The 25,576-nt window shown below is 42.3% G+C and overlaps 2 protein-coding genes across 8 annotated transcripts in view; one reads left to right on the forward strand and one right to left on the reverse strand.

Annotated features, from left to right (window-relative positions):
- The window catches only part of ADGRA3 (adhesion G protein-coupled receptor A3), a 31,530-nt gene extending 24,046 nt beyond the window's left edge, over positions 1–7,484 (reverse strand). The window contains exons 1-3 of one of the 2 annotated variants that reach the window (XM_039335906.1): positions 7,119–7,251; positions 5,299–5,531; positions 854–925 (exon numbers count right to left, since the gene is read on the reverse strand). In XM_039335906.1, coding sequence (XP_039191840.1) covers positions 854–925; positions 5,299–5,375 — 149 coding nt within the window. In that variant the 5' untranslated portion in view covers positions 5,376–5,531; positions 7,119–7,251. Of the gene's footprint in view, positions 1–853; positions 926–5,298; positions 5,532–7,118 lie in introns of both variants that reach the window. The other variant, XM_039335905.1, reaches the window with a different exon arrangement.
- Positions 7,233–25,576, forward strand: part of LCTL (lactase like) — an 83,191-nt gene continuing 64,847 nt past the window's right edge. For all 6 annotated transcript variants that reach the window (XR_005555868.1, XR_005555867.1, XR_005555866.1 and 3 more), the window contains exons 1-2: positions 7,233–7,368; positions 24,497–24,686. Coding sequence is in view for 3 of the 6 variants with exons in the window: in XM_039335908.1 (XP_039191842.1) it covers positions 24,536–24,686 (151 nt within the window). In the remaining 3 variants the exon portion in view is untranslated. The remainder of the gene's footprint in view (positions 7,369–24,496; positions 24,687–25,576) is intronic.

Consider the following 25,576-nt stretch of genomic DNA (forward strand, 5'->3'; position numbering starts at 1 on the left):
AGTCTAATTGCTAGGAACTTAAATGAAAAGACAAAAAAGTCGAAGTTGGCATTTCTCTTAAAAGTACAAAGAATAGAAACATTTAAAGCATTTACGACTCGTTGAATAAGCAGGAAAAAAAACAGCATTCAAGGATCATAAACGTTATTACGATACTGATGGGATAATTACTTAGGCTTATCCGGGGCTTTATTCAAAAAAAATTCACCCTAGTCAGGTGCTGAATTTCACCACGGCTGGTCAAGGCATTAGTGCAGGTAAGAGGCCCATGTCGGAGTTAGGTAGAAATGATTCCACCTAAACATTTAATTGATTGACAATTCCAGTCATAAGCTAGCCTTTGGTTAGAAAATCCAGTCCCAAAGACACCTGGATGACACTTGCTGGGGGTTGGTCGTGTTTTTTTTTTTGAGTCAGCTAAATATTCTCTCACCTTTAACCTCAACAACACAGTGGCTGGTCGATGCATGCACGCACACAGGCCCATTCGCACGAGCATCGTGGGTGTCCTTGGCCCCACTCGCGCAACGGGAGTTCGTGCGCGCACAAGCATGCGCATTTACTCCTCCCACAAAGTCATCCCTTCTTCCCCTCCTCCCCCCTCTAGGCCACCAACCCCAAAAGGTTGGGGAACTCTGCTTTAAGAAACATCCTTTGTAAATATTCACCCAAACATTGTTTGGGAGGGGGCAACACCTTTTGGAGCAATTAATTGCATGTTATATTCCTCATAGGGAACCTACTTATTTAAGTACTTTTGCTACGATATTTTGTTCGAACAAGTTTAATTCTATTTAAAGGCAGGAGGATTTTGACTTTAAGAATACTAAGCCATGAAATTGTAAGGACTTACAATCGTTCCAGAAGGCTTAGTCCGGCAAAGGAGCCATTCTTCAAACCAGATATCTTATTGTTGCTCAGAATTCTACAAGGCAAAAAAAAAAAAAAAAAAAAAAATCCATTATAAGAAAAGTCCTTCAAAAATATTTCAGCCGTTTGCAAAGACATTTGGTTTCATTCCTTTCTCCCAATCTTAAATCTCTTACATTCAATAGGTGAATTAATATAAAAATAATAATGTAATTTATTAGGGGGATATGTGATTAACCGTGGTCTCTTAGCGCACCAAGACTCCCACTAAATTCTGAAATGTAAGAAGACATCAGGAATGGCAGAAGGGAAGTTGAATCTTTTCCCCTTCCTTTGCCCCTTTTCATTTCTTCTCAATCACACACATTATGAAAGGACGAATGCCAGAAGTAGTTTGGATAGACTTCAGTTTAGAATAAAATCACTTAAAGAAAAGTTTCCCTCAAGTTAAGCCAGCGATGTAAAAATACATTTTTCAGTAGGCATTACTAAAACTCCTTGAATAGTTGTGTTATATACAGCAGTGCTTATTTTTAGAAGAATTAACAAGACAGGCTTATACATAAAGAAACTAATTTTATTATTTTACACCTTTGAAGGTTACAGGCAAGCTAACTTTAGAATCAAAGGTATCTTCATAAAAGCATTTTATATATATATATATATATATATATATATATATATATATATATATATATATATATATATATATATATATCAGTGCATCTGAAGTAATCCAGACATAGAGTTCCTTAACAGAGAAGCTCCCCTGCAATATGGCACCACCATAAAAAAAAGTTGGGGATATGAATGAGGAGCCAGAAGGAAGAAAGTATACTGAATGACTACTATAAATCTCAAAAAAGCTTTTCCGAGCAACAGTCGCTATTAGTGACAGCAGAGGATATATATCACACCATTGCAGAAAAGGGTCTCCTAAGAAAACACACTGCCACATGTACAAGCAGAGAACTTTCTCAAAGAAAACAGTGGCCACATGGAAAGCTCTCTAAAGCAAATATTTTTCTGGGAAGAGTTCCAGCAAAAACTGTGAAAGAATCATAATGAGAAGAAAAAAAAAAAAACCTTCCCGGATCTCCACAGCTCTAATTTTAAATGTGATTCACCAATGTTTACAGTATAAATTCAAAATCCAAATATGCTCAGACTTTACTTGTGGCCTGCCATCCTTTCAAACTACACAACAGCTAAGCGAGAGAGAAGAAGGGGGGGGGGAGTCATAGTTTGGAAGAGACCTATTTAAAATAAAATCAATTTCCAAAGGCACTTTTTTTTTATTCTTTGCCCTTAATCAACAAACGGCTTTAGGTTAAAACTTTTCAGCAGTAGGTTTGTAAGTACTAGTAGTTATGTTGTATCCATAGCTCCAGTGGAATAGAAAAATAGCTTTTTTAAAGTTTCCTTTTTTTTTATTCTGCAGTGAGCCAGTAAACTGCAGATACAAAATTTCATTTTGATGTATGCCAATTGGTGTACATTCAAAGTGACAATAAAGTTGTTGTTGTTATGCCATCAAGTGCCTACTTTGCAACAAAAAAAAGTTACAGCTCGCCCTCAAATTACAACCCTTTGTTTAGTGACCGCCCAAAGTTATGTCACTGAAAAAAAAGGTGACTTCTGACCGTTTTTCACACACTTAACAACCGCTGCATCATCCCCAGGGTCACGCAATCAAAACCCAGATATTTGGCAACTGGCTCACATTTACGATGGGTTGCAGCGTCCCCTGGGGTCACGCGATCCCCTTTTGTGACGAAGTCAACGGGGAAGCCAGATTCACTTAACAACCGTGTGACTTAATTGAACAACTGCAGGGGTTCACTGAACAACGGTGGCCCCAAAGGTCGTAAAATGGGGCGAAACTCACTTCACTGTCTTGCTCAGCGACAGACGTTTTAAGCTCAAGGGCACTTCTCCGGATTTCAGTTCTACCTGCAGAAAAATGCTGGAATGGTAGACAAGCCCATCAACCTTTCCCAGCGGCTCACCTATCTCCAAGGTGGAGATTCCTCAGGCTACAGATGGTGAGGTTTGCAGTTTGGAGCTGTACTTGCTTCAGGCCCTTCAAATACCTGTAGACAGTCCTCGACATACAGCCACAATTGCGGTTGTAAGTCGAGGCGCCGTGTGACCAGATTTGATTTTTGACACGTTTTGCAGCCATAGTTAAGCCAAACCTGGCCGTTAAGTAAGTCCATTTTCTCCAAGGGGAGGGGTCTTTCTTTCTTTCTTTCTTTCTTTCTTTCTTTCTTTCTTTCTTTCTTTCTTTCTTTCTTTCTTTCGCTGGAATCCAGAAGTAAATGCCGGAACTTGTCAAACAAAAACTGTCACAAATCACCGTCAGGTGTCCGGAAAAACTGAGTCAGCTGCCCAGTGCGCAAAATGGGATTGCCAAGTGTGTGGCTGAGGTAACTTTGAAAAAAAAGTCACAAGTAGCCTTTCGGTGTGTGGGGGGGGGGGAGGGCGTCCTTCGCAATTTGGGACAGTCATTAAAGTGATCGTTTGTCCGTGGAAGACTAGCTGTCGTCCTTTCTTGAACCTGACATTTCTGCTTCCGTTCAATTCTGCACTTGCCTTTGACCTTCAATCTCTCTAACGAAGCCTCCGACATCCACCTTCTCCCTGATGGCCCCAATTTTGCCCTAACAATTTGTCCCCAATTTGTCCGATATCTTATCTAATCTATCATTCTTCTATGAACTGGCCACCTTTGTATAAATCTCTGTAAATTTTGCTTTGGAGTTGGACCAAGGTCCAAGGGATGACGACACTTAGCTATGTTAACTTGGAAATTACAAATGCCCAAATTTAATATAAATTAACTGGCAGCTCTTGTTTCAAGGACTACCAGTGCGATCATAAAGCCAGGTCTATACAAATGATGCCTTCTTGTTCTCCACAATATTAGGTCTACTTCCTTCCTTTTGATAAGGCAGATAAACTGCCCCGGCACATAACTGCTTCAAACTTTTTCAGCCATGTGGGAAATTAAATAAAGGTTACATTGAAAAGCAAGTCAAATGCATATAGGACGGTTTTTATTACCGGCTAACAATAATGGAGAAGAACAGGCAACTATAATTCCCGCTTCCCCCTTTTTCTGCGAGGCTTACTTCTTAAAAATTCTTAAATATTAAGATTAATGTTTGTTTAATCTTAAGGTTTTATGAAGTTTTATGCATTCGTAAGTAATTTCATTATTTCTCAATTCTGATAGTAGTCTTTTTGAATAGGTTAACATTTTAGTAAAACAAGAGAGTTTGTCTATCTAGCACTAAAGTGTTGTTTTTTTTTTAAAAAAAAAGCAGAACGGGATGTTAGACAAGGGAAGAGAATTATTGTACAATGGTATAGTAGAATGTGGGTGGCACACAACTGAAACAAAACAGAAGTTTTATTTGAATATTTGGTCCTGGGCCAAAGAAACTATACCAGTATGAAGGATTCATATTACAATCCTTATTTATATTTATATACAACTGCTATCCCAGAGGATTCTTGATGGTCCCCAATACAAAAAATGATATATAATACGATTAAAACGTAGTAAAGTCTTCCAACCCAGCACAAAAACCCAGCAGCCATTAATATATAATCTCCACAATAAAAACAACATTTTAATGTCATCTTCCAGAAGTGCCTTCAACCTAACCAGAAACAGATCTGAGTCTGCCTCGCACTTCAGTCAGAAGTGGTATGTCCCAAGTTTGAATATTTGCACTGAATGTGGGAAATACCAAGGACGGCAATCGCAATTACTGTAAATAAACCAAGTAATAGTAGTAGCACTGGTGATGACAAAATTTAATTACAATAATTAGGACAGCTTTTCTCGGTACCTGCCAGAGGAGAAAAGACAAGGAAAAAAACCAAGTAAGTGAACAAAGCAGCAACAGTCACAGCAATAATTAGGTCACTGCACACCCCTGCTTCTGGGGTGCTTGGCAAAAAAGGAAGGCGAGCTTGTAAAGCGAAGAAATGGAAGGCGATAGTACTACTCCCACCGGTGGTAAACATAACAAAAGCCGGCATCGTAATCGTAGTAGCCCTGCCTTCTTGGTAAAGGACAAAGACTGCATGTAGGCTGAATAAACAAATCAAGTGCAGCTAGTCCTCGGTTTACAGGAATTTGTTTAGTGACCGTTCAAAGTGACAATGGCACCGAAAAATGGGACTCGTGACTGTTTTCGCATCCCTGAGATTTAGATGTTTTGACAACTGGCTCAGATTTTGGGAATCCTGAATCACTTAACCACCGTGTTAACTTAAGCACAGTGATTCACTTAACAAAGAAAAGTCATGAAGTGTGGCAAGAAGGGTCACAAAATAAGGCAAAACTCGCTTAACAAGTGTCTTGCTTAGCAGGAGAAATTTTGAACAGAACGGTGGTCGTAAAACGAGGACTACCTGTAATAATGGCAGTGATCGGGCAGGCAGGAGAGCCAGAGCTGTTTGCCTCCTTGGCAAAGGGTCACATTGGGCATCCAGCCAGGAAAGGAATCCAAAGTACCGCCACTTTCAATGGTTCATTTAGCGACCGCTCAAACTTACAACACCAGTGGAAAAACTGACTTAGGAACATTTTTCACAGGGCTGCTGCAGAAATTCTGGGCTCGGGGTGGCCATACGTTGAGGACTACCTGTATTAGTAAAAAAAAAAAAAATGTATCCACTGTTGCCCTGCCGTTTTATACGGATAAAATTGGGTATAAAAGGGCATCAAATAGCAGCAGATTAATAGCAGCAGGGGAGACAGCAAGAGCCTTTGCAGAGGGCCCAATGGGCATAAATCGGTGAAGGAGAGAGCAGGAATCGGCTCCCTTCCAGCCCACAGAATAACAGAGCTGGAAGGGGCCTTGGAGGTCCTCTAGTCCAACCCCCTGCTCAAGCAGGAGACCCTATGCCGTTTGAGATCAGTGGCCGTCCAGACCTTTCTTCAAAGCCTCCCGTGATGGAGCACCCACAGCCTGGGGAGCGGGGGGGGGGGGAAGCCGAATCCACAGATACCTGTGCCTGCCAGTTACCAAGCATCCTGAATTTTGATCACGGGATGCTGCAGCGGCCGTTAAGTGTGGAAAACGGTCCCAAGTCACCCGTTGCAACTTGGAATGGCCAGTAAAAGAACCACTGCTGCTTAAGTCGAGGAGTGCCTGCAAGGGGGGGGGGGGCAATCGGGACAAAGCGCCGTCATAACTCCAGGAAGCCACACTACTACGAAGAGTAACGAGAAGCGCAAGAGCTCCAGTCTGCAAAGCCAACCCCATCCCAGCCCTGGCAAGGAAAGGAGCCCAGGGGGACCCAGGCCCAGCAAGGAGCCCACCTCCCCGGCCCCCTCCTCTTAGGAGCTGGTGTGAAACTCAGAACGGTCACTAAGCGAAGCACTGTAAGTCGAGAACCGCAATGCAGGGAGGGAGTCAAGAGAGGAGCCCGGGCCCAGAAAGGATCCCACTGAATGATCACTAAACAAACTGCTGGAGGGAAGCAACCTGGCCGTAAGTCCATTTTTTCAGAGACGGTGTGAAACTTGGAACGGTCACTAAGCGAACAGCCATTAAGTCGAGGAGCACCTGCAGGGAGGGGGAACCAGACTCAGAAAGAAACCTCCTGGGCTGACTGGCACTGAATGGTCACTAAGTGAGGACCGCCTGAAAGGAGGGAACCAAGGGGGAAACCAGACCCAGAAAGGAACCTACTGGGCTGACTGGCACTGAACGGTCACTAAGCGAGGAACGCCTGAAAGGAGGGAACCAGACCCAGAAAGGAACCTATTGGGCTGACTGGCACTGAACGGTCACTAAGCGAGGAACGCCTGAAAGGAGGGAACCAAGGGGGGGAACCAGGCCCAGAAAGAAAGCTCCTGGGCTGACTGGCAATGAATGGTCACTAAGCGAGGAGCGCCTGAAAGGAGGCAGCCAAAGGGGCACCTGGGCCCAGAAAGAAGAGAACAGAATACCTTTATTGTCGTTGTGTATCTCACAACGAATTGAAGCGCTGTCCACAGTGCAGTCTACCCTACCAGGCCCAGAAAGGCACCCGCCGCCCCGAACGGTCACTAAGCGAACGGCCGCAAGTCGAGGACCGCCTGCCGGGAGGGAGCCGAGGGGCGCCGCGCGAGGACAAAGGTGGGACGGGAGGGGGCGGGGGGAGGCCTCCCGCGCGGGGGGCGCATGCGCACTGTGCCCGGGCCGCCCCCTCCTCCTCTCCCCCCCCGCGGCGCGGCTACTCACAGGCTGACGGTCCTCTCGGGCAGCGCGCCGGGCGGCAGGACGTGGGCCAGCGCCAGGCTGCTGCACACCACCTTCTCCCCGGAGGAGACCCCGGCCGGCGGAGGGGCCTTGCTGCCCCGCGGGCGACCCCCGCCGCCGCCGCCGCCGCCGTCCTGCTTGCACCCGGCGGGCAGCCCCGCCACGCCGCCCTCCACCAGCGCCGGGAGGACGAGGAGGAGGAGCAGCTGCAGCCCCATCGCCGCCCTTCAAGGTAAGCCCGAGCGCCTCCGCCGCCGCCGCCGCCGCCCCACGCCGCCGGTAACGGCCGCCATCCAGGCCGGCCGAAGCGACCCTCGTCTGCCTGCCTGCTTGCCTGCTGGCTGGCTGGCTGAGGAGGCGCGCATGCGCGGCGCTCCGCGGCCCCGCCCCCCTCTTCCCGGCTCGGCGCATGCGCGCGGCTCTCTTCGGCGCTCCGGTTCCATTCCGGTTGTTTGTTTGTTTGCTAATTGCGGGCGGGAGTTTCGCGCAGGGCGGGCCGGGCGTCGTGCAGGGGGTGTCGGCGCGAAAAAGGCTCTTCTGCAAAGCCCCAGAAAGCAGGAGGACGAGAAGCAGCGGGGGGGGGGGGAACTGGTCAAGGAGGAACTTCTTCACAGTCAGAGCAATTAGCCAGGGGAACGACCCGCCTCCAGAAGCTGTGGGTGCTCCATCACTGGAGGTTTTTAAGAAGAGACTGGACAGCCACCTGTCTGAAATGGTATAGCCTGAGCAAGGGGCTGGACTAGAGGACCTCCAAGGTCCCTTCCAACTCTGCCAGCCTAATCTAGTCTATATTCCATTCCATTATTCCATTCTATTCCTCTTCTCTTCTATTCCTCTTCTATTCTATTCCTGTTCCTATTCCTGTTCTGTTCTATATTCTATTGCTGTTCTGTTCTGTTCTATTCTATTCTATTCTATTTTCATTATTCTATTCTATTCTTGTTCCATTCTATTCTATTCCTATTCTGTTCTATTCCTATTCTATTCTATTTTCATATTTCTATTCTATTCTGTTCTATTCTTATTACATTCTATTCCTCTTCTATTCTACTCCTCTTCTGTATTCTATTCCCCTTCTATATTCTATTCTATTCTATTCTATTCTATTCTATTCTATTCTATTCTATTCTATTCCTCTTCTATATTCTATTCCCCTTCTATATTCTATTCTATAGTCTATTCTATCTTGGTATTCTGTTCTATTCTATTCTGGGAGCTGAAGTCCACAAGTCATAAAAGGGCCACGGTGGAAGAGCCCTGCCTTAGAGAGGCAACTTACTCTTGGGGGATGCTGACCGAAGCGTCGGTCAAGCCAGCGTGGTTGCAGAGAGAAAGGTAGTTTTTCAATCTTAAATTGCAATTAGTTTGCGGCTCTGCTTGAAAAATGCTTGCAGAGTGGAGAAAATCGCAGCTTATCTCCGGCTCAGTTTAAAAGGAATCTTCCTGGGAACGATGGCACTTAAATGGACCGTCCTTTTGAATTTTACTGAATGGCTAAATGACAGGACGATCCATTCAGCACGAGAAGAGATGCTTTTTATAGAACCTTTAAATTTACATCCGCTTAGATAACACATGTGGCCATTGTGTAAAAATGCACGTATTTTCTACTGCGCAATTGCCATTTTGAACCGTTTCCCCTGGTTCAAACGGTCTCTTTATCAGTGGGATGAGGTAACGTGGCACCTCGGTCCTTATCTCCCAGCATGAATAAAGTAATAAACATAACTCTTAAATAAAATGGGAAGAAAGCACCTCTCTGTATTAGCTCACACAGTTGCCACAATAAACAGTTTTCCTAAAGTCAGTTTTTATGCTCAAAGGACCAACTGCTAATACAAAAGTTGTTTTTATTTCATTTTGCTTATCGCTAGAAGAATATGAAAACTGATTTGGTTTTCCTAAATGGGCTGAATTTCCATTGGTGGATAAAATTAACAATTTATGCTATCCCTCTCTCTCTCTCTCTCTCTCTCTCTCTCTCCCTCCCTCCCTCCCTCCCCCTCTCTCTCTCTCACACACACACAAGCATGGTTTGGTGGTTTTATTAATATTCCCCTGCAGTTCCCTTCACCAAAAACCCAGAACTGTCCCAGTTAAGTCTAGCCACAAGCAGACCGATGCCAGTCAACGGAGCAATGGCCAACGAGTCCACAAGGCACTTGAAAGTTCCCCAAACAAGATAAAATCACCAGGCAAAATAAAATCCACAACCTAGAGGCAAGAAAAGTCCAGAGTTCACAAGCCAAGGCACAATGTCAATCCAAAGCGAGACAGGAATCACAATGATCAAAAAACACACAGCTAGGAAACGAACACCTTGTTCCCAGCATCGCCTCCATCTGTCTGCTGGGCTACACAGCCAGCTTCTGGTGAAGCCCATCAAGAAGGGCGACGCTGCCTCCTTATGAGTAATCTGGCTGTCCTTCTCTGTGCCTGCCTTTTCTCTGCCCTACGTGTTCTTGGATCAGGCGTGGAAGGCGGTTCCTCTTCGTCATCTCTGACTGGCTGCAGTTGTGTGTTTTCCCCACTGAAGCCTCCGGGCTGTCCTGCTGCAGCTGCGCTTCAGCCAAATCCCTGCTCAGAGCTATTGACCAATTCCCCTTCAGGTGTGCCTGGGATTGGCTCATCCTCCTCCGAGCTGACATCTGGAGAGGTATCTGGGGAGTCACCACACATTTAAACAAGAACTTTCTTGGACCTTAATGGCCAAATGTCCTGAATGAAGAACTATGCAAATCGTACCATGATGTACGAGACAGTTTTTCAAGAAAACCTTTTATTAAGGCCTGAACAGGTCCTGAAGATGACATGGGATTTGCAAGCCTTTTCCATAGCTTGAAGGGTCTCGCCATGCATTACAGGCCCCATGTGGCTTTCCTTCAGGAGCATTTCTCTCTCTCTTTGGTCCATTAGCTGCATAGCCACAAGCCAGCTGTTGGGCTAGCAACTAAATGTGTCCATTACCAGATCATCAGCATGCCAGAAGCACAGTTCTTTTTCCTTCAATTGCCAGCCATGCTGTCGCTGGTTGTGAAGTATTGGAAAGCGAACGCAGTGCCTCCATTTTGGAATGACAGCTGATAACTCCAAAGCTACGATTTCCTTGATTTTAGCTCTTAAGAGCACCTGGGCTAGAAAAGCCAAATTAAAAAATGGTTAGAAGCAAAAGGGTGAAGGAGCCCCATTGATATTTTTTCCGTTCTCCATCAAGTACAAAACTGGATTTTCATCTAGATCTGGAAATCAACATCCACCCACTCATTCACCCATCCACTCACCCACCCACCCATCCATCCTTCCATCCATCCATCCATTCATCCATCCATCCATTCACCCATCCATCTATCCATCCATCTACTCATCCATCCATCTATCCATCTATCCATCTACTCATCCATCCACTCACCCATCCATTCACCCATCCGGTGTCCCATCAAGAGTCCTGTTGAACTTGGCCATTAATCCTTAATATTCTAATTCCTGGGCTGTGACTGAAAACACCTTTTCTGAGATGTCCAATTTACAGGATGCAGGATTTTAAGGTTGGGTTCATTAGCAGCTTTAAGAGCAGAATTCCTCCTGCCTTCATAAGTGTTAATCTTGGGGGAAGCGAGTCAGGTTTCAAAGTACTACTTTCCTTTGATCATGGCTTATGTACTGCACTCGCATTATGCAAAATATCATCACAGGGTTTAAGACAGAAGATCCTTGAATTTGGATTCTTGCCCTTGTGCTTGGGTGATCTTCTCTGGAATATGATGAAACAGCCGCTTGTTTAATCTCGTGTCATCTGGACAGCTTCTCTCTTAGATGTCTGTTTAGGCTTCATAAAACGTTATTGCATGTTAATTAATTTCCATGCAAATTAAATAAATACCAACTCCACATATTTGCAGTACATTAAAAGCTACTGCATCTGTTGATATACACTTTCAGTAATAGCTGTATTAAAATTCTTAATCATAAGATGCTTAATAGTTCTGCTAATAGTTACTATCCAAATAAAGACATGAACTATCCTTTTAAATCAAGATAAACTGGGAATAGAGAATACTAATTTCCTATAATAATGCTATTTCCCCGGAGAACTGATCTCTCTTGTGTGCCTTTGTACCCAAAATTAGTGTTAGATTCAATAAATGTGGTTTGTGTGTCTTTTAGAATGAATACGGTGCATAACCCATGCTGAGCCCTAGAAGAGAAAAAGAAATCACATTTGTGCAATAGAGCTAGTTCTACCTACTGACATCTTATATTAGCAAATGTTACCTTTGGCAGTAATCTTACAAAGTACTTTGTAAACATGACTCAAGTATTTACATTGATCTATTCATTTGTATCTTTTAATGATGTTTCTAGGAAAAAATCAGTAATATAAAATATATTAAAATATTTTGGTTCTATCACTGGCGTTTCTAGATTGAGAAATAATGGGAAGGGAAGGAGGGAGAGAGGGAGGGAGGGAGGAAGGGAGGAAAAATCAATAGAGAAAGGGAGAGGAAGGAAGGAAGGAAGGAAAAATAAATAAATAGAGAAAAGGAAGGAAGGAAGGAAGGAAAAATCAATAAATAAAGGGAAAGGAAGGAAGGAAGGAAGGAAGGAAAAATAAGTAAGAGAAAGGGAGAGAGTAAGGAAGGGAAGGAAGGATGGATGGATAGATAGATGAGAAAGGAAGTACTTTTATTATTTTAACAAGTGGTAGTATATAAGGGGTCTTTAAATGGAGTTGATGGTTATAACACTATGAAACTGTTCCAATAACTTTTATGTTCAATAACAGAATCCCCCCCCCTCCATTATTTATAACAGAATAACACAGTCTTCTAGTCCAGGCCCCTTCTCAAGCTGGAGACCCCGTGCCATAATTCCTCCTTAGTTCTAGGTTGCTTCTCTCCTTGATTAGGTTCCATCCATTGCTTCTTCTTCAGGTGCTTTGGAGAATAGTTTGACCCCTTCCTCATTGTGGCAGCCCCTCAGATATTGGAGCCCTGCCATCATGTCACCCCTGGTCCTTCTCTTCATTAATGGTTCCTGCAACCATTCTTTGTATGTTTTAGCCTCTTCATACATTTTAGCTTTAAAATTAGGGCAACTTCCACACAGAGACCAGCTTTTTTTGTTTATAAGAATTGACAATGCCACCTTCTGGATGCTTTGTTAATAAATCACACTGGCTAAGTATGGCTCTTGCAGTTTGATCCTGCTTTGACCTCTTAGACCCCTGCTATTATAACGCCCTACTTCTCTCTCTGTTCATTAGCTGATGACAACTAAATCCACAGAGGCTGTTTATTATTATTATTATTATTATTATTATTATTATTATTATTATTATTATTATTATTATTATTATTATCGATCATCGCACAGTCAGCCAGATGTTCAGACTGGATTTGGCATTTTGTCTACCTATCGAGTCCTTACCCAGGACTGGGATAGGCAGATGTGGATGTTTGATGGTATTACAGATATCGTCGCAGGATGGAAGCAGTTCCTAGTAAGGCCGCCTTTTGCAATTGACTAATAGCGAATTTGTCAATGCCAATGGTGTTCAAGTGGTGCTCCAGTTGTTGTTGTTGTTGTTGTTGTTATTATTATTATAGTTGAAAGGGGCTTTAGAGGTCATCTAGTCCAGCCCCCTGCTCAGGCAGGAAACCCTATCCCATTTCACCAAATGGCTGTCCAGTCTTTTCTTGAAAACTTCCAATGTTGGAGCATTCACCGCTTCTGGAGGCAGGTTGTTCCACTGGTTAATTGTTCTCACTGTCAGGAAGTTTCTCCTTAATTCCAGGTTGCTTCTCTCCTTGATGAGTTTCCATCTGTTGGTTCTTCTCCTGCCTTCTTCAGGTGCTTTGGAGAATAGCTTGACTCCCTCTTTTTTGGGGCAGCCCCTGAGATATTGGAAGACTGCTATCATGTCCCCCCTCATCCTTCTCTTCATTAAACTAGACCTACCCAATTCCAGCAACCGTTCCTTATATGTTTTAGCCTCCAGTCCCCTGATCATCTTTGTTGTTCTTCTCTGCCCTCTTTCCTGAGTTGCAATATCTTTTTTGCATCGTGGTGAATTATCGGCCACATGTCTGAATTTTGATCCCGTGGCCCTGGGGGTGCTGCAGCAGTCGTAAGTGTTGAAAAACGATCATAAGTCACTTTTTTGAACGCCGTGGCATTCACTCGAACCAGCACTAAGTGATCTGTTGTAAGTTGAGCGCTGCCTGCAGTATAATCGCAGTCCCTGTTTCTGCAGAGCGAGTCTGCAATGATGGCACCCCTTTTTCGGTAAGAGCCATTTTGTGTCTGCCGCGTTCCGATCTGTAAACCCACCGTGGCTCTCCGTGGATTCACGTGCACACCCGGGGATTTGATTTATGTCCCTGTAATATGGGAGGCTAAATTGAATGGAGAGCCACATTTTTCATTTTGAAAACATCGCGGCTCAAGAAAGAAGTCTGTCCAACTTGCTTCAAGGCAAGTGAAAAGTTTATAAAAAGAAGCATCCGTTAAAGAGCATCAGATGTCCTCTGTTCATAGCTTTCTGGCTCCCATCAATCTTATATTTTCCTTGGGGAAAGTTTTGCAGAGGGCGTTACCCAAACGCTATTAAACAAACAAAGTAATCATTATTTTATTTCTGAGCTTCTGTCCTTTCAGGGTGAAATCGGTTTACATTTTGCTCTAAGCCTTGGTTATTTTTCCAGCTGGCTGGGTTCACACATAATGTTAAACAATAATTCATGGCTTGCAGGAACGGGGAACAGCAGCATGCTGAGCCGGTCCCATACAACCAGGTTACAATTTAATTTAATAGGTGAAGGAAGCGATGCCTTTCGCTGCATTGTGCCCAACAGACTGTCATTAATTTGTTTCAAGGAAGAGTCAATCAGGTGCCAAAAAAAAAAAAAGCCACAAAGGTGACAGGCCACTTACCTTGTTCTTGGTGGTACTTCGAATTAGATGTTTTAATGTTCCCTGCTGCTTTTAATGCTTTTATTGCTTTAAATATTTTTAAAAACTTTTTAATAGTAACACACGTTTTGAATTGTAAGCTGCCCAAGATCATTCGTTGAGATGGACAGCTCTAGAAATCAAACAATCAGTCAATCAATCAAACAAATAAAATAGGAACACCGCTTTTTGATTCTTGCTGGGCCTCCGAATGGACAGGTTATAATACGGTTAGAATGTATTAACTTCATGCTTGATTCAGTGTTAAAATAAATATATCTCAAGAGCTGATTCTTACTTTAAATAAAAACCCACCCGAAAAAAACATGCAGAAAACCCCATTTTGAAAGCATTCCTAAATGCTTGAATGAAAAAAAAAAATCCCTCTTACTCAAGTTGATCATTTTGCGTGTCCCTTATTCCCCAAGACGTTTTAAAGGAGAACGAATAATTTTTCTAACTGGTCCCCAAAGGGGAGTTAAATTCGGCACATTTACGATATTTGAGTAGTCAATCAGAAAATTATCGACCGGCAAGGGAGCAAAGTGCTTAGCTGACTCTTTCTGAAATGGCCCATCTCAAGGATTTTCCCTTTTTCTCCGCTTCTTTCCCAATTAAGGGCGTTAGGGAGGCTCCCTGTTAACATAAAATTACTTTTTCAAAGTGCCTTCGATCTCTCTCTAAATGGAAAGCCCAGCACGAAAGGCCTAGGTTTAGTTAAAGCTAAAATTAGCCATGCTGATTAAATGGATTTTTTCATAACACGGCCGTTAATCCCTCGCATAGGTTTGCTGTTTTGCTTTGAAAATCCTAAAAGACTCCCATAAGGACAGGTGACTGAATGAGTCGCAGCCTGAGAGCTATTTTGGTGAGGGCAAATCTGCTGAATGGCCATTAATCTGGATGGGATCCTCCGGTGAGGAGGGCAAAGCCACCGTCTGACAGCTTCATGGCCCAGGTTTTAGATTCCAGTTAGCAACAGCCTTGCGTGTAAAAAGCGTATGGGATTCAAAACCATTTGTTAATAGCATAGCGGTTCTCAAAAGCAGCTACATTGGCACTTTGGGGTGAACTCATTGAACTTAAAAAAAAAAAAGTCCAAGCAACATTTCATCTTGATGGTACTGAGAAAAATCAGTAAGCTCGGATGTGAGGTTTTAAAAAATATAACACGACAAACCCCTTCCGGGAAAATGCCGTAGACGTGACTATGAAGAGTTCAGCAATGAATCTTTTTAATGCCTGAGAGAGATAGAGAAAGAGAAGAGAAGAGAAGAGAAGAGAAGAGAAGAGAAGAGAAGAGAAGAGAGAAATTGACTATTTTAACTTGATATTTTTTGCTATCCTTAGGAAGCAATTAGATGTCTTCTCTATGGACCCGCCCAGGAAGAAATCCCAAAGGTGCTTTTTCTCCAAAGGCAACTGGGCCGTCTTTGTTTTTCCTTGAAGATGTTTTGCTTCTCATCCAAGAACTGAGGAAGCTTCTTGGATGAGAAATCAAAACGTCTTCCAGGAAAAAAAACAAAGAAAGTCCAGTCAGAACTGAAGAAGCTTCTTGGATGGGAAGCGAAACGACTTCAAGGAAAAACAAAGAAAGTCCAGTTGCCTTTGGAAAAAACGCCTCTGGGACAGCCGTGACCCGGATGACGGAGAAGTGCCATAGATTAGGGGTAGGCAACCTTGGCTCTTTATTTATTTATTTGTTTGTTTGTTTATTTATTTATTTATTTATGAGACTTATATACCGCTTTAAGTGCAAGCACTCTCTAAGCGGTGTACACCAGTAAGCAATGTATATATATATATTTACATTGCCCCCAACAATCTGGGTCCTCATTTGACCTACCCCGGAAGGATGGAAGGCTGAGTCAACCTTGAGCCGGTGAGATTTGAACCGCTGACCTGCTGAACACCGTCAGCTAAAGTGGCCTGCAGTACCCAGAATTCCTGAGTTGAAGTCCACGAGTCGTAAAAGAGCCAAGGTTGCCTACCCCTGCCGTAGATATTCACAAGAGGAAGAACGTTGTGAAATTGAGGAAGTGAACCAGGCTGTGCTTAGTTCCCCAACTGAATTGTGAATATGTTCCAATTAAACTCAAATTTAGTGTAGAATAAGAAAACGTTTCTGTACATTCCCATCCAGGAATGGAGATGGGAGGGACATGCAGCCTGCTAGTGGCAGATCTGGATGCTACTTAGGTAAGAGGGCATGATCAAATCCCAAGTTAAATTGAAGGAAAAAAAATACCCCAAAGGAAGAAGGCGGTGGGAAAGAAGGGAGATACTACCCAGCAAACAAGCATTTTGGGATGAGTGATAATTTGGAAAAAACAGAAAGGGCCCACGAACAGTTTTGGCTTCAATAATTGTAATAATAATAATAATAATAATAATAATAATAATAATAATAATAATAATATAACAATAACAACAAGAACATAACAACAAAACAACAACAAACAACAACAACAATAATAATAATAGTAAAGTTGGGAGGAACCCAGGAGGTCATCCAGTCCAACCCCCTGCTCAGGCAGGAAACCCTACACCATTTCAGACAAATGGCTGTCTGGTCTCTTCTTAAAAACTTCCAGGGTTGGAACATTCACCGCTTCTGGAGGCAGGTAGTTCCACTGGTTAATTGTCCTCACTGTCAGGAAGTTTCTCCTTAGTTCTAGGTTGCTTCTCTCCTTGGTTAGTTTCCACCCGTTGCTTCTTGTCCTGCCTTCAGGCACTTTGGAGAATAGCTTGACTTCCTCTTCTTTGGGGCAGCCCCTGAGATACTGGAACCCTGCTATCCTGTCCCCCCTCGTCCTTCTCTTCATTAAACTGGACATACCCAATTCCAGCAACCGTTCCTTGTATGTTTTAGCCTCCAGTCCCCTAATCATCTTTCCAATGTCTTGTTGCAGATTGAAAAATTAAGGCTGTTAGCCAAATCAAGTCATTTCATTCCACATCATCCATACTATGCTTTTGGTTTGCTTGCTTATATTTTGACTGCAACATAAAGCACACAACGTTAAATCATTTAAAAAAAAAAAGAAATAGAAGTGGAAGAAGTCAGATATCCTATTAGTAAGGTAAAATAGAGGTAATCTGAGTTTAAAAGGATAAAATATGAGGGGAGGAGTCAATAGAATTATAATCTGTGGTCTAACATCCAAAAATAGTTAAGCTAGATAACCGCAGATACGTAATTATATAAGAAATACTAGGATCTATAAGTCCCTATAGCAGTTTAAATGCACCTTATGGATTTCTGTACCTCTAATTCCAGTAAGTACCTCTTGCAAATCTGAAGATTTTCTGAATATTTGCAGGGCTGGGGTCTTCCCCTCCTCTGTCACGTACATTGCCTATTTCTTAAAAGCATCCGAAACCTAATAGTTCAAACAATATACTGAGGGTGCATTTTCCTATTTGCCCAACATCTCTTAAAAGATAGAAATGGGTGGGAAGAACCAGCCGGGCCTTCGCTTCCTTTTAGAAAAGTGTCAAATGCCAAACTATCGTAGAAAGACGATTATGATAAATCCTAACCATTTGTGGAAACTAAACTTGTAAGGAACATGGATTAATTGAGCCCTTTAGTGTTATGACTTTTTAAAAATATCAATTAGCACATTTGCCCACTGTCTGCAAAGAATTTACCTCATTAACTGTTTTTACATCACTTTATCAGCCAGGAATTCCAATGAGCTGACAGTTTTTGTGCACGCCTCCACACACGCACACACACATATAACTGATCGATACATCTTGCTGAAATCCTTCAGCATGATCAATCGTGTCATGTTTTGCTGAATAATTGGCCGGTAAAATTGGGTTTTTAGAACGTAATGATTCAATAGGTTACAGGTCAATTCAGTAAGAGATTGAAAGTTAAGGATTTTCTTAATTTTTCCACTTTTTTTCCCAGGGGTAGACTTGAGAACGTTGTATTTTCGGCTGAAATATTTTCCCATTACTGAATACTGGGTCATATCTGCATGCAATCTTTAAAGTTTCAGAGAGTAGCTCCAAATATAGAATGAATACTTTGTTGGTGTAACTTTATATTGTCTTGCACAAAGCTTACAAAGGAATCATTTTTTTCAAGGAAGAAAGACTTTGTCTGGTATCAGCTAAGTTGACTCAGTATCTTAGCCATGAAGAAGGCAAGATAAGATTTGTAGCTACCCTTGCTCTCCATCTGAAGGTTTACAAAAGACCAAATAAGACCTAAGAATTAAAGAGAGGAGTAGAGATTACAATGAGCCAGGAAAGATTACAGTAGAACGGAAGATTTGGGAGAATTTTTTTATTGGAAAGGAACCTCAGGCTGCAGAATTTTAAATATTTGTCAGGGTGGGTTTTTTTTAAAAAGCAACTAGCATGATCAGTAAAGTCACAGTAGATAGTCAAGAAATGAAGGTGGTAGATCACGTGAAGTGTTAATACCACTTTACAATGCCTTGGTAAGGCCACACTTGGAATCCTGCATCCAGTTTTGGTCACCACAATGTAAAAAAGATGTTGAGACTCTAGAAAGGGTGCAGAGAAGAGCAACAAAGATGATTCGGGAGCTAAAACATACAAAGAATGGCTGCAGGAATTGGGTATGTCTAGTTTAAGGAAGAGAAGGACCAGGGGTGACATGATAGCTGTGATCCAGTATCTCAGGGGCTGCCCCAAAGAAGAGGGAGTCAAGCTATTCTCCAAAGCACCCGAAGGCAGGACAAGAAGCAATGGAGGAAAACTAATCAAGGAGAGAAGCAACCTGGAATTAAGGAGAAATTTCCTAACAGTGAGGACAATTAACCAGTGGAACTGCTTGCCTTTGGAAATTGTAGGTGCTCCAACACTGGAGGGTTTTTAAGAAGAGAATGGACAGCCATTTGTCTGAAATTGTATAGGTCTCCTACTTGAGCAGAAGGTTGGACTAGAAGACCTCCAAGTTCCCTTCCACCTCTGTTATTTTGTTATTCTAAGGAAAAATATGACAATGCTTGGCAAAGTTGAGAGAGAAAAAGGAGAGCAACGAAGATAAATGGGTAAATCAATGCTATGATTGGAATGAGCCTGGAGAAGGAAAAGAAGGTGGGCAAGATTGGCTACACACAAGTCCCAATCAATGTTGTGTAACCAACTACGGAGTCTTGTGATGGCACTATTGCATTGCATTGCATTGTGTGTAAGATGTAGACAGAAACAGCAGACATGGACAGCACAATCAAGTAACATCTGCACACTGCATGGGCTAGTTCCAGCCAAGCCCAGATGGGAGATGCAGATTCTGTGAGAAATGAAAGGGAAAACACAAAACACAACCCAATTCACTTGGACTGAGAGCTCCATCACTATTTTTTCTAAGGAAAAGCCAGCTACATCCCAAGGACGTCGGTTTCTTTCTTTGGCTAAAATATTAACTCCCAAGTAAAAGCAAAATGGACATTTTGGCATTTCGCACAGTTAGAAGCATTCATTTTGTAATGAACAGGATCTTTTATTTATTTTTTTAATACTGGCAATTGTAGGGAAACTTTGCAGTAGGGGAAGCTTTCAACCATGGTGAAATACGACTGTTTGAACAGCAAACGTCTCCAGAGAGAGAACTCTATAAATGTATATTCTTCATGCAAAAAGTCTTTTATGGGACTTCACTCCTCCCACACGCACAAAAATACCATGTAGGAAAAGTTAGATTCCGAGAAAAATGACTGGATGGTCGCAAACGCAAACCTGTTCCGGGCCCTTCCCTCTTTCAAAAAAAAAACAAAGAGCATGTGAAAAAGTCATCCGAGAAGCAATTTAAACTTGTTGGCATTTTGAGTTGCTGAAAGGAAACCTCACAACTTCAAGTCCTGACATTAAGTAGGAAGTTGCCAAGGGCCAATTTGGACATAGGAAATATTTACCAGTCCTATGGGCATGATAAACATAGATTACTATTCCGGAAGAATATTTCCTATTTTTAACAGGGAAAACATAATCCTAGAATGGTTTTTTTAGCCGATAATAAATCTTACTGGTTTGGGGGGGCTGGAGGGATAGATAATTCTCTCTCTCTTCTTTTGCTGCTTCCTCTTGTTTTTCATTCTCTTTTTCTTCTCTCCCCTCTTTTTTTTTTAAATATTTGGGGGGGGGGCACATTTATATTGGCCAGAAGGATTCTAGGATTCAGAGGCTCTGGCTAGTTAATGTTTGAACAGGGACTGCTAAAGTAAACACGCAGTTGTAAGGATTTAACGAACAGATCCTTGTTATATTCTTATTCACTGGTGAAAGCAATTCTGTTTGCAAGAGTTTGGGGTAAAAGGGAAACCAGGCCACTAAAGAACACGGTCGGCTGGACACCATCAACGCTGGCATCAGCCAGAGCGTTGAAAAAAGCTCAGTCCTTGACTTACGAACACAATTTCCATTGCTAAGTGAGACATTTCTTGAGTGAATTTTGCCCCATTTTATGACTTGCCACAGTTGTTAACTGAATTCTAGCCTGAGCAACTTCTGGATGAGAGAAATTGCTTGGGCTTCTGGGCTGGCCGATGGATCCCGTCCTGTCTTCTCTGTGGTGGCTGCTCACAACTTGGGAAGCCAGATTTTTGCCTGCATTTTTGCCCGTTTTGGATTGCCACGGACCCTCAGACTAGTGTTTCTATGGGGGGAAAAAAGATTCCTGAAAGGAAATAAGGTGTCATCTAGAACCAGCCCCATAGATTTCCTGACAGTGAGAACAATTAACCAGTGGAACAACCTGCCTCCAGAAGCTGCGAATTCTCCAACACTGGAAGTTTTGAAGAAGAGACTCGACAGCCATTTGTCTGAAATGGTATAGGGTCTCCTGCCTGAGCAGGGGGTTGGACTAGAAGACCTGCAAGGTCCCTTCCATCTCGTTTGTTTCTTTATTTGTTTGTTTGTTTAAATATTTTCAGCTAAGTGAGATGGTGGACTCTCGACCCATTCCTCTTTTTGCCACGGTGATTTTCTTCTGCGCCGTCATTTATCACTTCCCAAGGTGATTGGCTGTATTAAATCCTTCCTGGGTTTGCTAATTTTTCTGCCCCCTTCCACTCTTCATAGCTTCAGATCTAATTAATCTGCCCACTCCTCCTCCTCTAATGAAGGTGCTAAATAGGTGCCATCTTCTCCGCCACGGATTAATGATTCCTGCACCCGCCCCAAATCTGTTGTTTTTCTTCACCTTGATCTCAAGTCAGCAAACCCGTTTACGAACCATTGAATGCAATTTTAGGAAGACATTCTAATCAGCGTGTTCATTAAAACGGTGCTATTGGTACCCCATTGTTTTTACTGTTTCCAGTTCCCTGTTTAATATTTGCATAAGAAAATGTAACGCCCTAGACTCAAATTATTTTGTTTCAGTGAAGTCTCGGGGCTCAGTTTTTATCTTCACATAAATCAGCAATGGTGGGTGTAAAGGGTGTAAATTGACAATAAAACTACGCTGATTTTTCTGGCCGACTTTCACAAAATTCCCTTGGTTGCTACTGCAAATAGTTGGAAACGTAATTCCCTGATTAGGTATGAAAAAAACCCGAGGTATTTTTTTATTTCACTTGCAAACTAAAATCTACTTTCCAAGGCCGATAGGCTTATCTTAAACTCATGTGTTGACTTAAGAGTTGGGTCACGGAGATTTCTGCTCACGTTCTGCCTCCGCATTGACTTTCACAGTGGCAATAAGTCATAACAACTCCTTGCAAAAGGAGTAACATACGAACGTAATGAATAGACCTGACGCAGAGCTGAGTAAAAGTTGCTCCATACAGATCTGGTTGTTTTAAAATTCCTACGCAGCCATTCTTGAAGTCTTTGGTTTTAATCCTTTGGAAGTAGTTAGCGAAACTTATCTATGCATTAAGCTCTGGCCCAAATCAAACTTAATGCCATTTTAAATCACCTTTCTGGGAAGACACATTTTTAGGCTTCCATGAAAGGGAAGCAAGAAGAGCCGATGTCCACAATGCATGCAAGAGTTTGATCTCCTCTCTGCACTCTTTTAGATATTTCTTAACCTTTAGTTCTAATACACCTGTTTGCAGAGAACAAAACAGAGGATAAACTATTGGATGAAAAAGAAGAAAGAAAGAAAGAAAGAAAGAAAGAAAGAAAGAAAGAAAGAAAGAAAGAAAGAAAGAGAAAGAAAGAAAGAAAGGAGAGAAAGGAAGGAAAGAAAGGAAGGAGAAAGAAAAAAGGAATAAAGAAAAGAAAAGAGAGAAAGAAAAAGAAGGGAAGGAAGGAGAGAAAGAATGGAAGGAGAAAGAAAAAAGAAAGAAAAAGAAAAAAGAAAGAAAAAGGAAGGAGAGAAAGAAAAAAGGAAGAAAGAAAAAGAAAAAGGAGAGAAAGAAAGAAAAAGGAAGGAAAGAGAAAGAAAAAGGAAGAAAGGAGAGAAAGAAAGAAAAAGGAAGGAAAGAGAAAGAAAAAGGAAGAAAGGAGAGAAAGAAAAAAAGGATGAAGGAGAAAAGGAAAAAGGAAGGAAGAGAAAGAAAGAACACACACACACACACACACACACAGTGGCTTAATGAATATGAATAATGACCTGAGCATAAATCTATAGGGGTGTGTGTGATTTATCCTAACAGAAGAGGAATAATATTTCCAGGATCCAAACAATACAATTGCAATGGTGCCATCTGCTGTGTATTTTAAAAACATCTCGGCTCTTGAAGGACTGACCCTTCCTTCCACCCAGCAGTTGATCCTCTCTTTTCTTCTCTGCCAACAGATGTGTCAGAACTAAAGGTAGGAAATACGGTGCCTTTTCGGGGTGACACAACAATGCTGTTTGACTGCAGAGGATTCCCACGATTGGCAGATATTCTCCCAGATATTACTCACCACTTCATTTATTTACTTACTCCATTTATACAGCCACCCGTCTCAAATACACGACCCTTGACATACAACCGTTCATTTAATGACCGTTCAAAGTCACAGCAGCGCTGAAAAGAGTGACTCGTGACCGTTTTTCACACTTACGACCGTTGCAGCCTCCCCCTGGTCACGTGATCAAAACCCGGCCGCTTGTCAACCGACTCGCATTTATGACTGTTGCAGCGCCCCGGGGTCAGGTGATCCCCTATTGCAACCTTTTTACAATTAAGTCAGTGGGAAAAGCCGGATTCACTTAACAACCGTGTTACTCGTTGAACAACGGCAGCCTTCTGCTTAACAATTGCAGTGAGAAAAGGTCGTAAAATGGGACAAGACTCACTTAACAACAGAAATGTTGGATTTCATTGTGGTCGTAAGTTGAGAACCATCCTGCTTGTGTTCCCCGTTCAGTCACAAAATAGTTCCTAGCCAAGCTGTTGCTAGGGTTTGGCCTGTGCAGTAACACATTCAAACTAATATTCTTGAGTTATCCCCTAGAAAGTAGGAAAGTGATAACCATATTAACTTGGATTCCTGAGGCAGAACCGATCCCCATGGACCTTCCTGGGACCAGCTTCCACTCTACTCTTGCTTTTATTATATAATGAGGCTTTTCTTTGCGGTGTTTATTATCTGCAAGTTAGGAAACTTTATTTTCTATCCCTCTAAGCATCCAATATTCCACGTGAGTTGAATTCTACTAGGAATAGAATTTGTCGGCGTCACAGCCCACCGTATAAGTCTACCCATCAAAGGGAAGACCTACACAAGCAAGTTTTTCAAACCTCTTCCCTGGAGAAGCCAATTGTGGTTTCTCTGGATTGTGGATCCAGATTCAAGCCCACCTTCAACAATGTCTGTGGAGATTCTCCGTCACGGTTGTCCCAAAGGTGCTTTTTCAAGAGGCAACTGGACTTTCTTTGTTCTTCCTTGAAGACGTTTCGCTTCTCATTCCAGAAGCTTCTTCAGTTCTGACTGGTGGACCACCATTCAGTCAGAACTGAAGGAGCTCTTTGGATGAGAAGGGAAACGTCTTCAAGGTCCAGCGGCCTTTTGAAAAAGCACCTTTGGGACACCTTCAACCATGCGACCTCTCTGGGGGATTTTGGCCCACTCACGTTTGAGCTGCAATAATCCACTTGGTGCCTCTTCGTTCTGTTCTGTTGGCCAACTGCCTACAGGTTGGTGACTAAAAGGGGTAGCCTTCATTTTTAAAAATGCTTGTCTTCTGGGAAGCTCCAGTACTTTATTTTTGAGATTCTCTAGAACTGGGGTGTGGCGTTTCCTTCATTCCATACTTGGACGTCTTTAAAAGAACAGATCCTGTTCTGTGTTGGACAGGACCCTTCCTTCGGGGAGGTGAGCATAGATAAGAAATGTTGGATTAAGATGTTCCTTGAACACAAAACAGCTCTTGAAGGACAATCCTACAGTCTGAATGTAGGCCCTTCGGATTATCGGTGAAGCAAGATCTGTTCCCAATGGCTAAAACTCTCCTTGTACTTCTGATCATCCTTTAATTCCAGATATTGTTTTGGGGGTGAAAAGTAGAAGTAACCTTACTGATGGACACAACAGCCAGCCTTCCCATGGATTCTGCTCCAGTTTCTGCTGATGTTGTCTCCTCTCCAAACGATGACCTCTGCAGTCTGGAAAGTATGATTTTCCCAGAAAAATTTGCCTGGGGCTCAGCTACAGCAGCGTATCAGATTGAAGGTAAATGATTTTTTTTTTAAAAGAAAAAATAACTTTTTTTATTTGGTGTTCTCTTTCCTTTTTACTTCCAGTTGCAATAGAGAAAAGCATGCTGCATGGTGTAAGATATACATTTGTGTTTCTTGTAAACAATTCATTTTGTGCTCATTGTATTTAAAATTCTTGTGTCTGGTACCTACAGACATATTGTTAAACTTTGGATCTGTTAACCTGGACTATTCTGTTAGACTTCATGAATTATTTTGAATAGCCTTTTTAGTGTTACAATTCAAGTCCTTTTGCAACACTGTTTAAAAAAATGTTTTTAAGTATCTTTCAGTAAGGAACATTTTCTGAAATGTGCAGGGCTGAATAGATACTATTTTACTGGAACTTGGGATTCTTCATTCTCTTCTCCTTCAAAACATTGCATTGTAGACTTCCCCATGATATCTTAGGAAAAAAACATGGAAGCATTGGCTGCTAAAGTAAAATAAATCCCAAGAATTATATTTCCAAAATGTACCAAATAGTCCTGCTTTATCTTTTTTTAATTTTCAATTTAGTTGATCGCAGGTAAGTAAAAGTTTGAAGCATCAAATAGCTAACACTTTGTCTGGGAAGAAATTGAATTGATATCAAACTTAGGAAACTTTTCCACTGATAAAGCAGGCTTGCCGAGAATTATTGAATTAAAAGAAAATGGCAGATTTGAGGGGAGCTGAAAGAATATTGATGTGATTAATTGACATCCTTTAACATCCTGTAAGGATGATCATACATTAAAGTTCAATATGTGAGATAAACCTGGATAGATACACCAGGGCACTTGGGCAATGATAACACATTGCTGGAAGCACATGGGGCATGGCTCAATGTCTCTCTCTCTCTCTCTCTCTCTCTCTCTCTCT

This window comes from Crotalus tigris, unplaced genomic scaffold, assembly GCF_016545835.1.
Source record: "Crotalus tigris isolate CLP2741 ecotype Arizona unplaced genomic scaffold, ASM1654583v1 scf7180000017663.5292952, whole genome shotgun sequence".
NCBI lineage: Eukaryota > Metazoa > Chordata > Lepidosauria > Squamata > Viperidae > Crotalus > Crotalus tigris.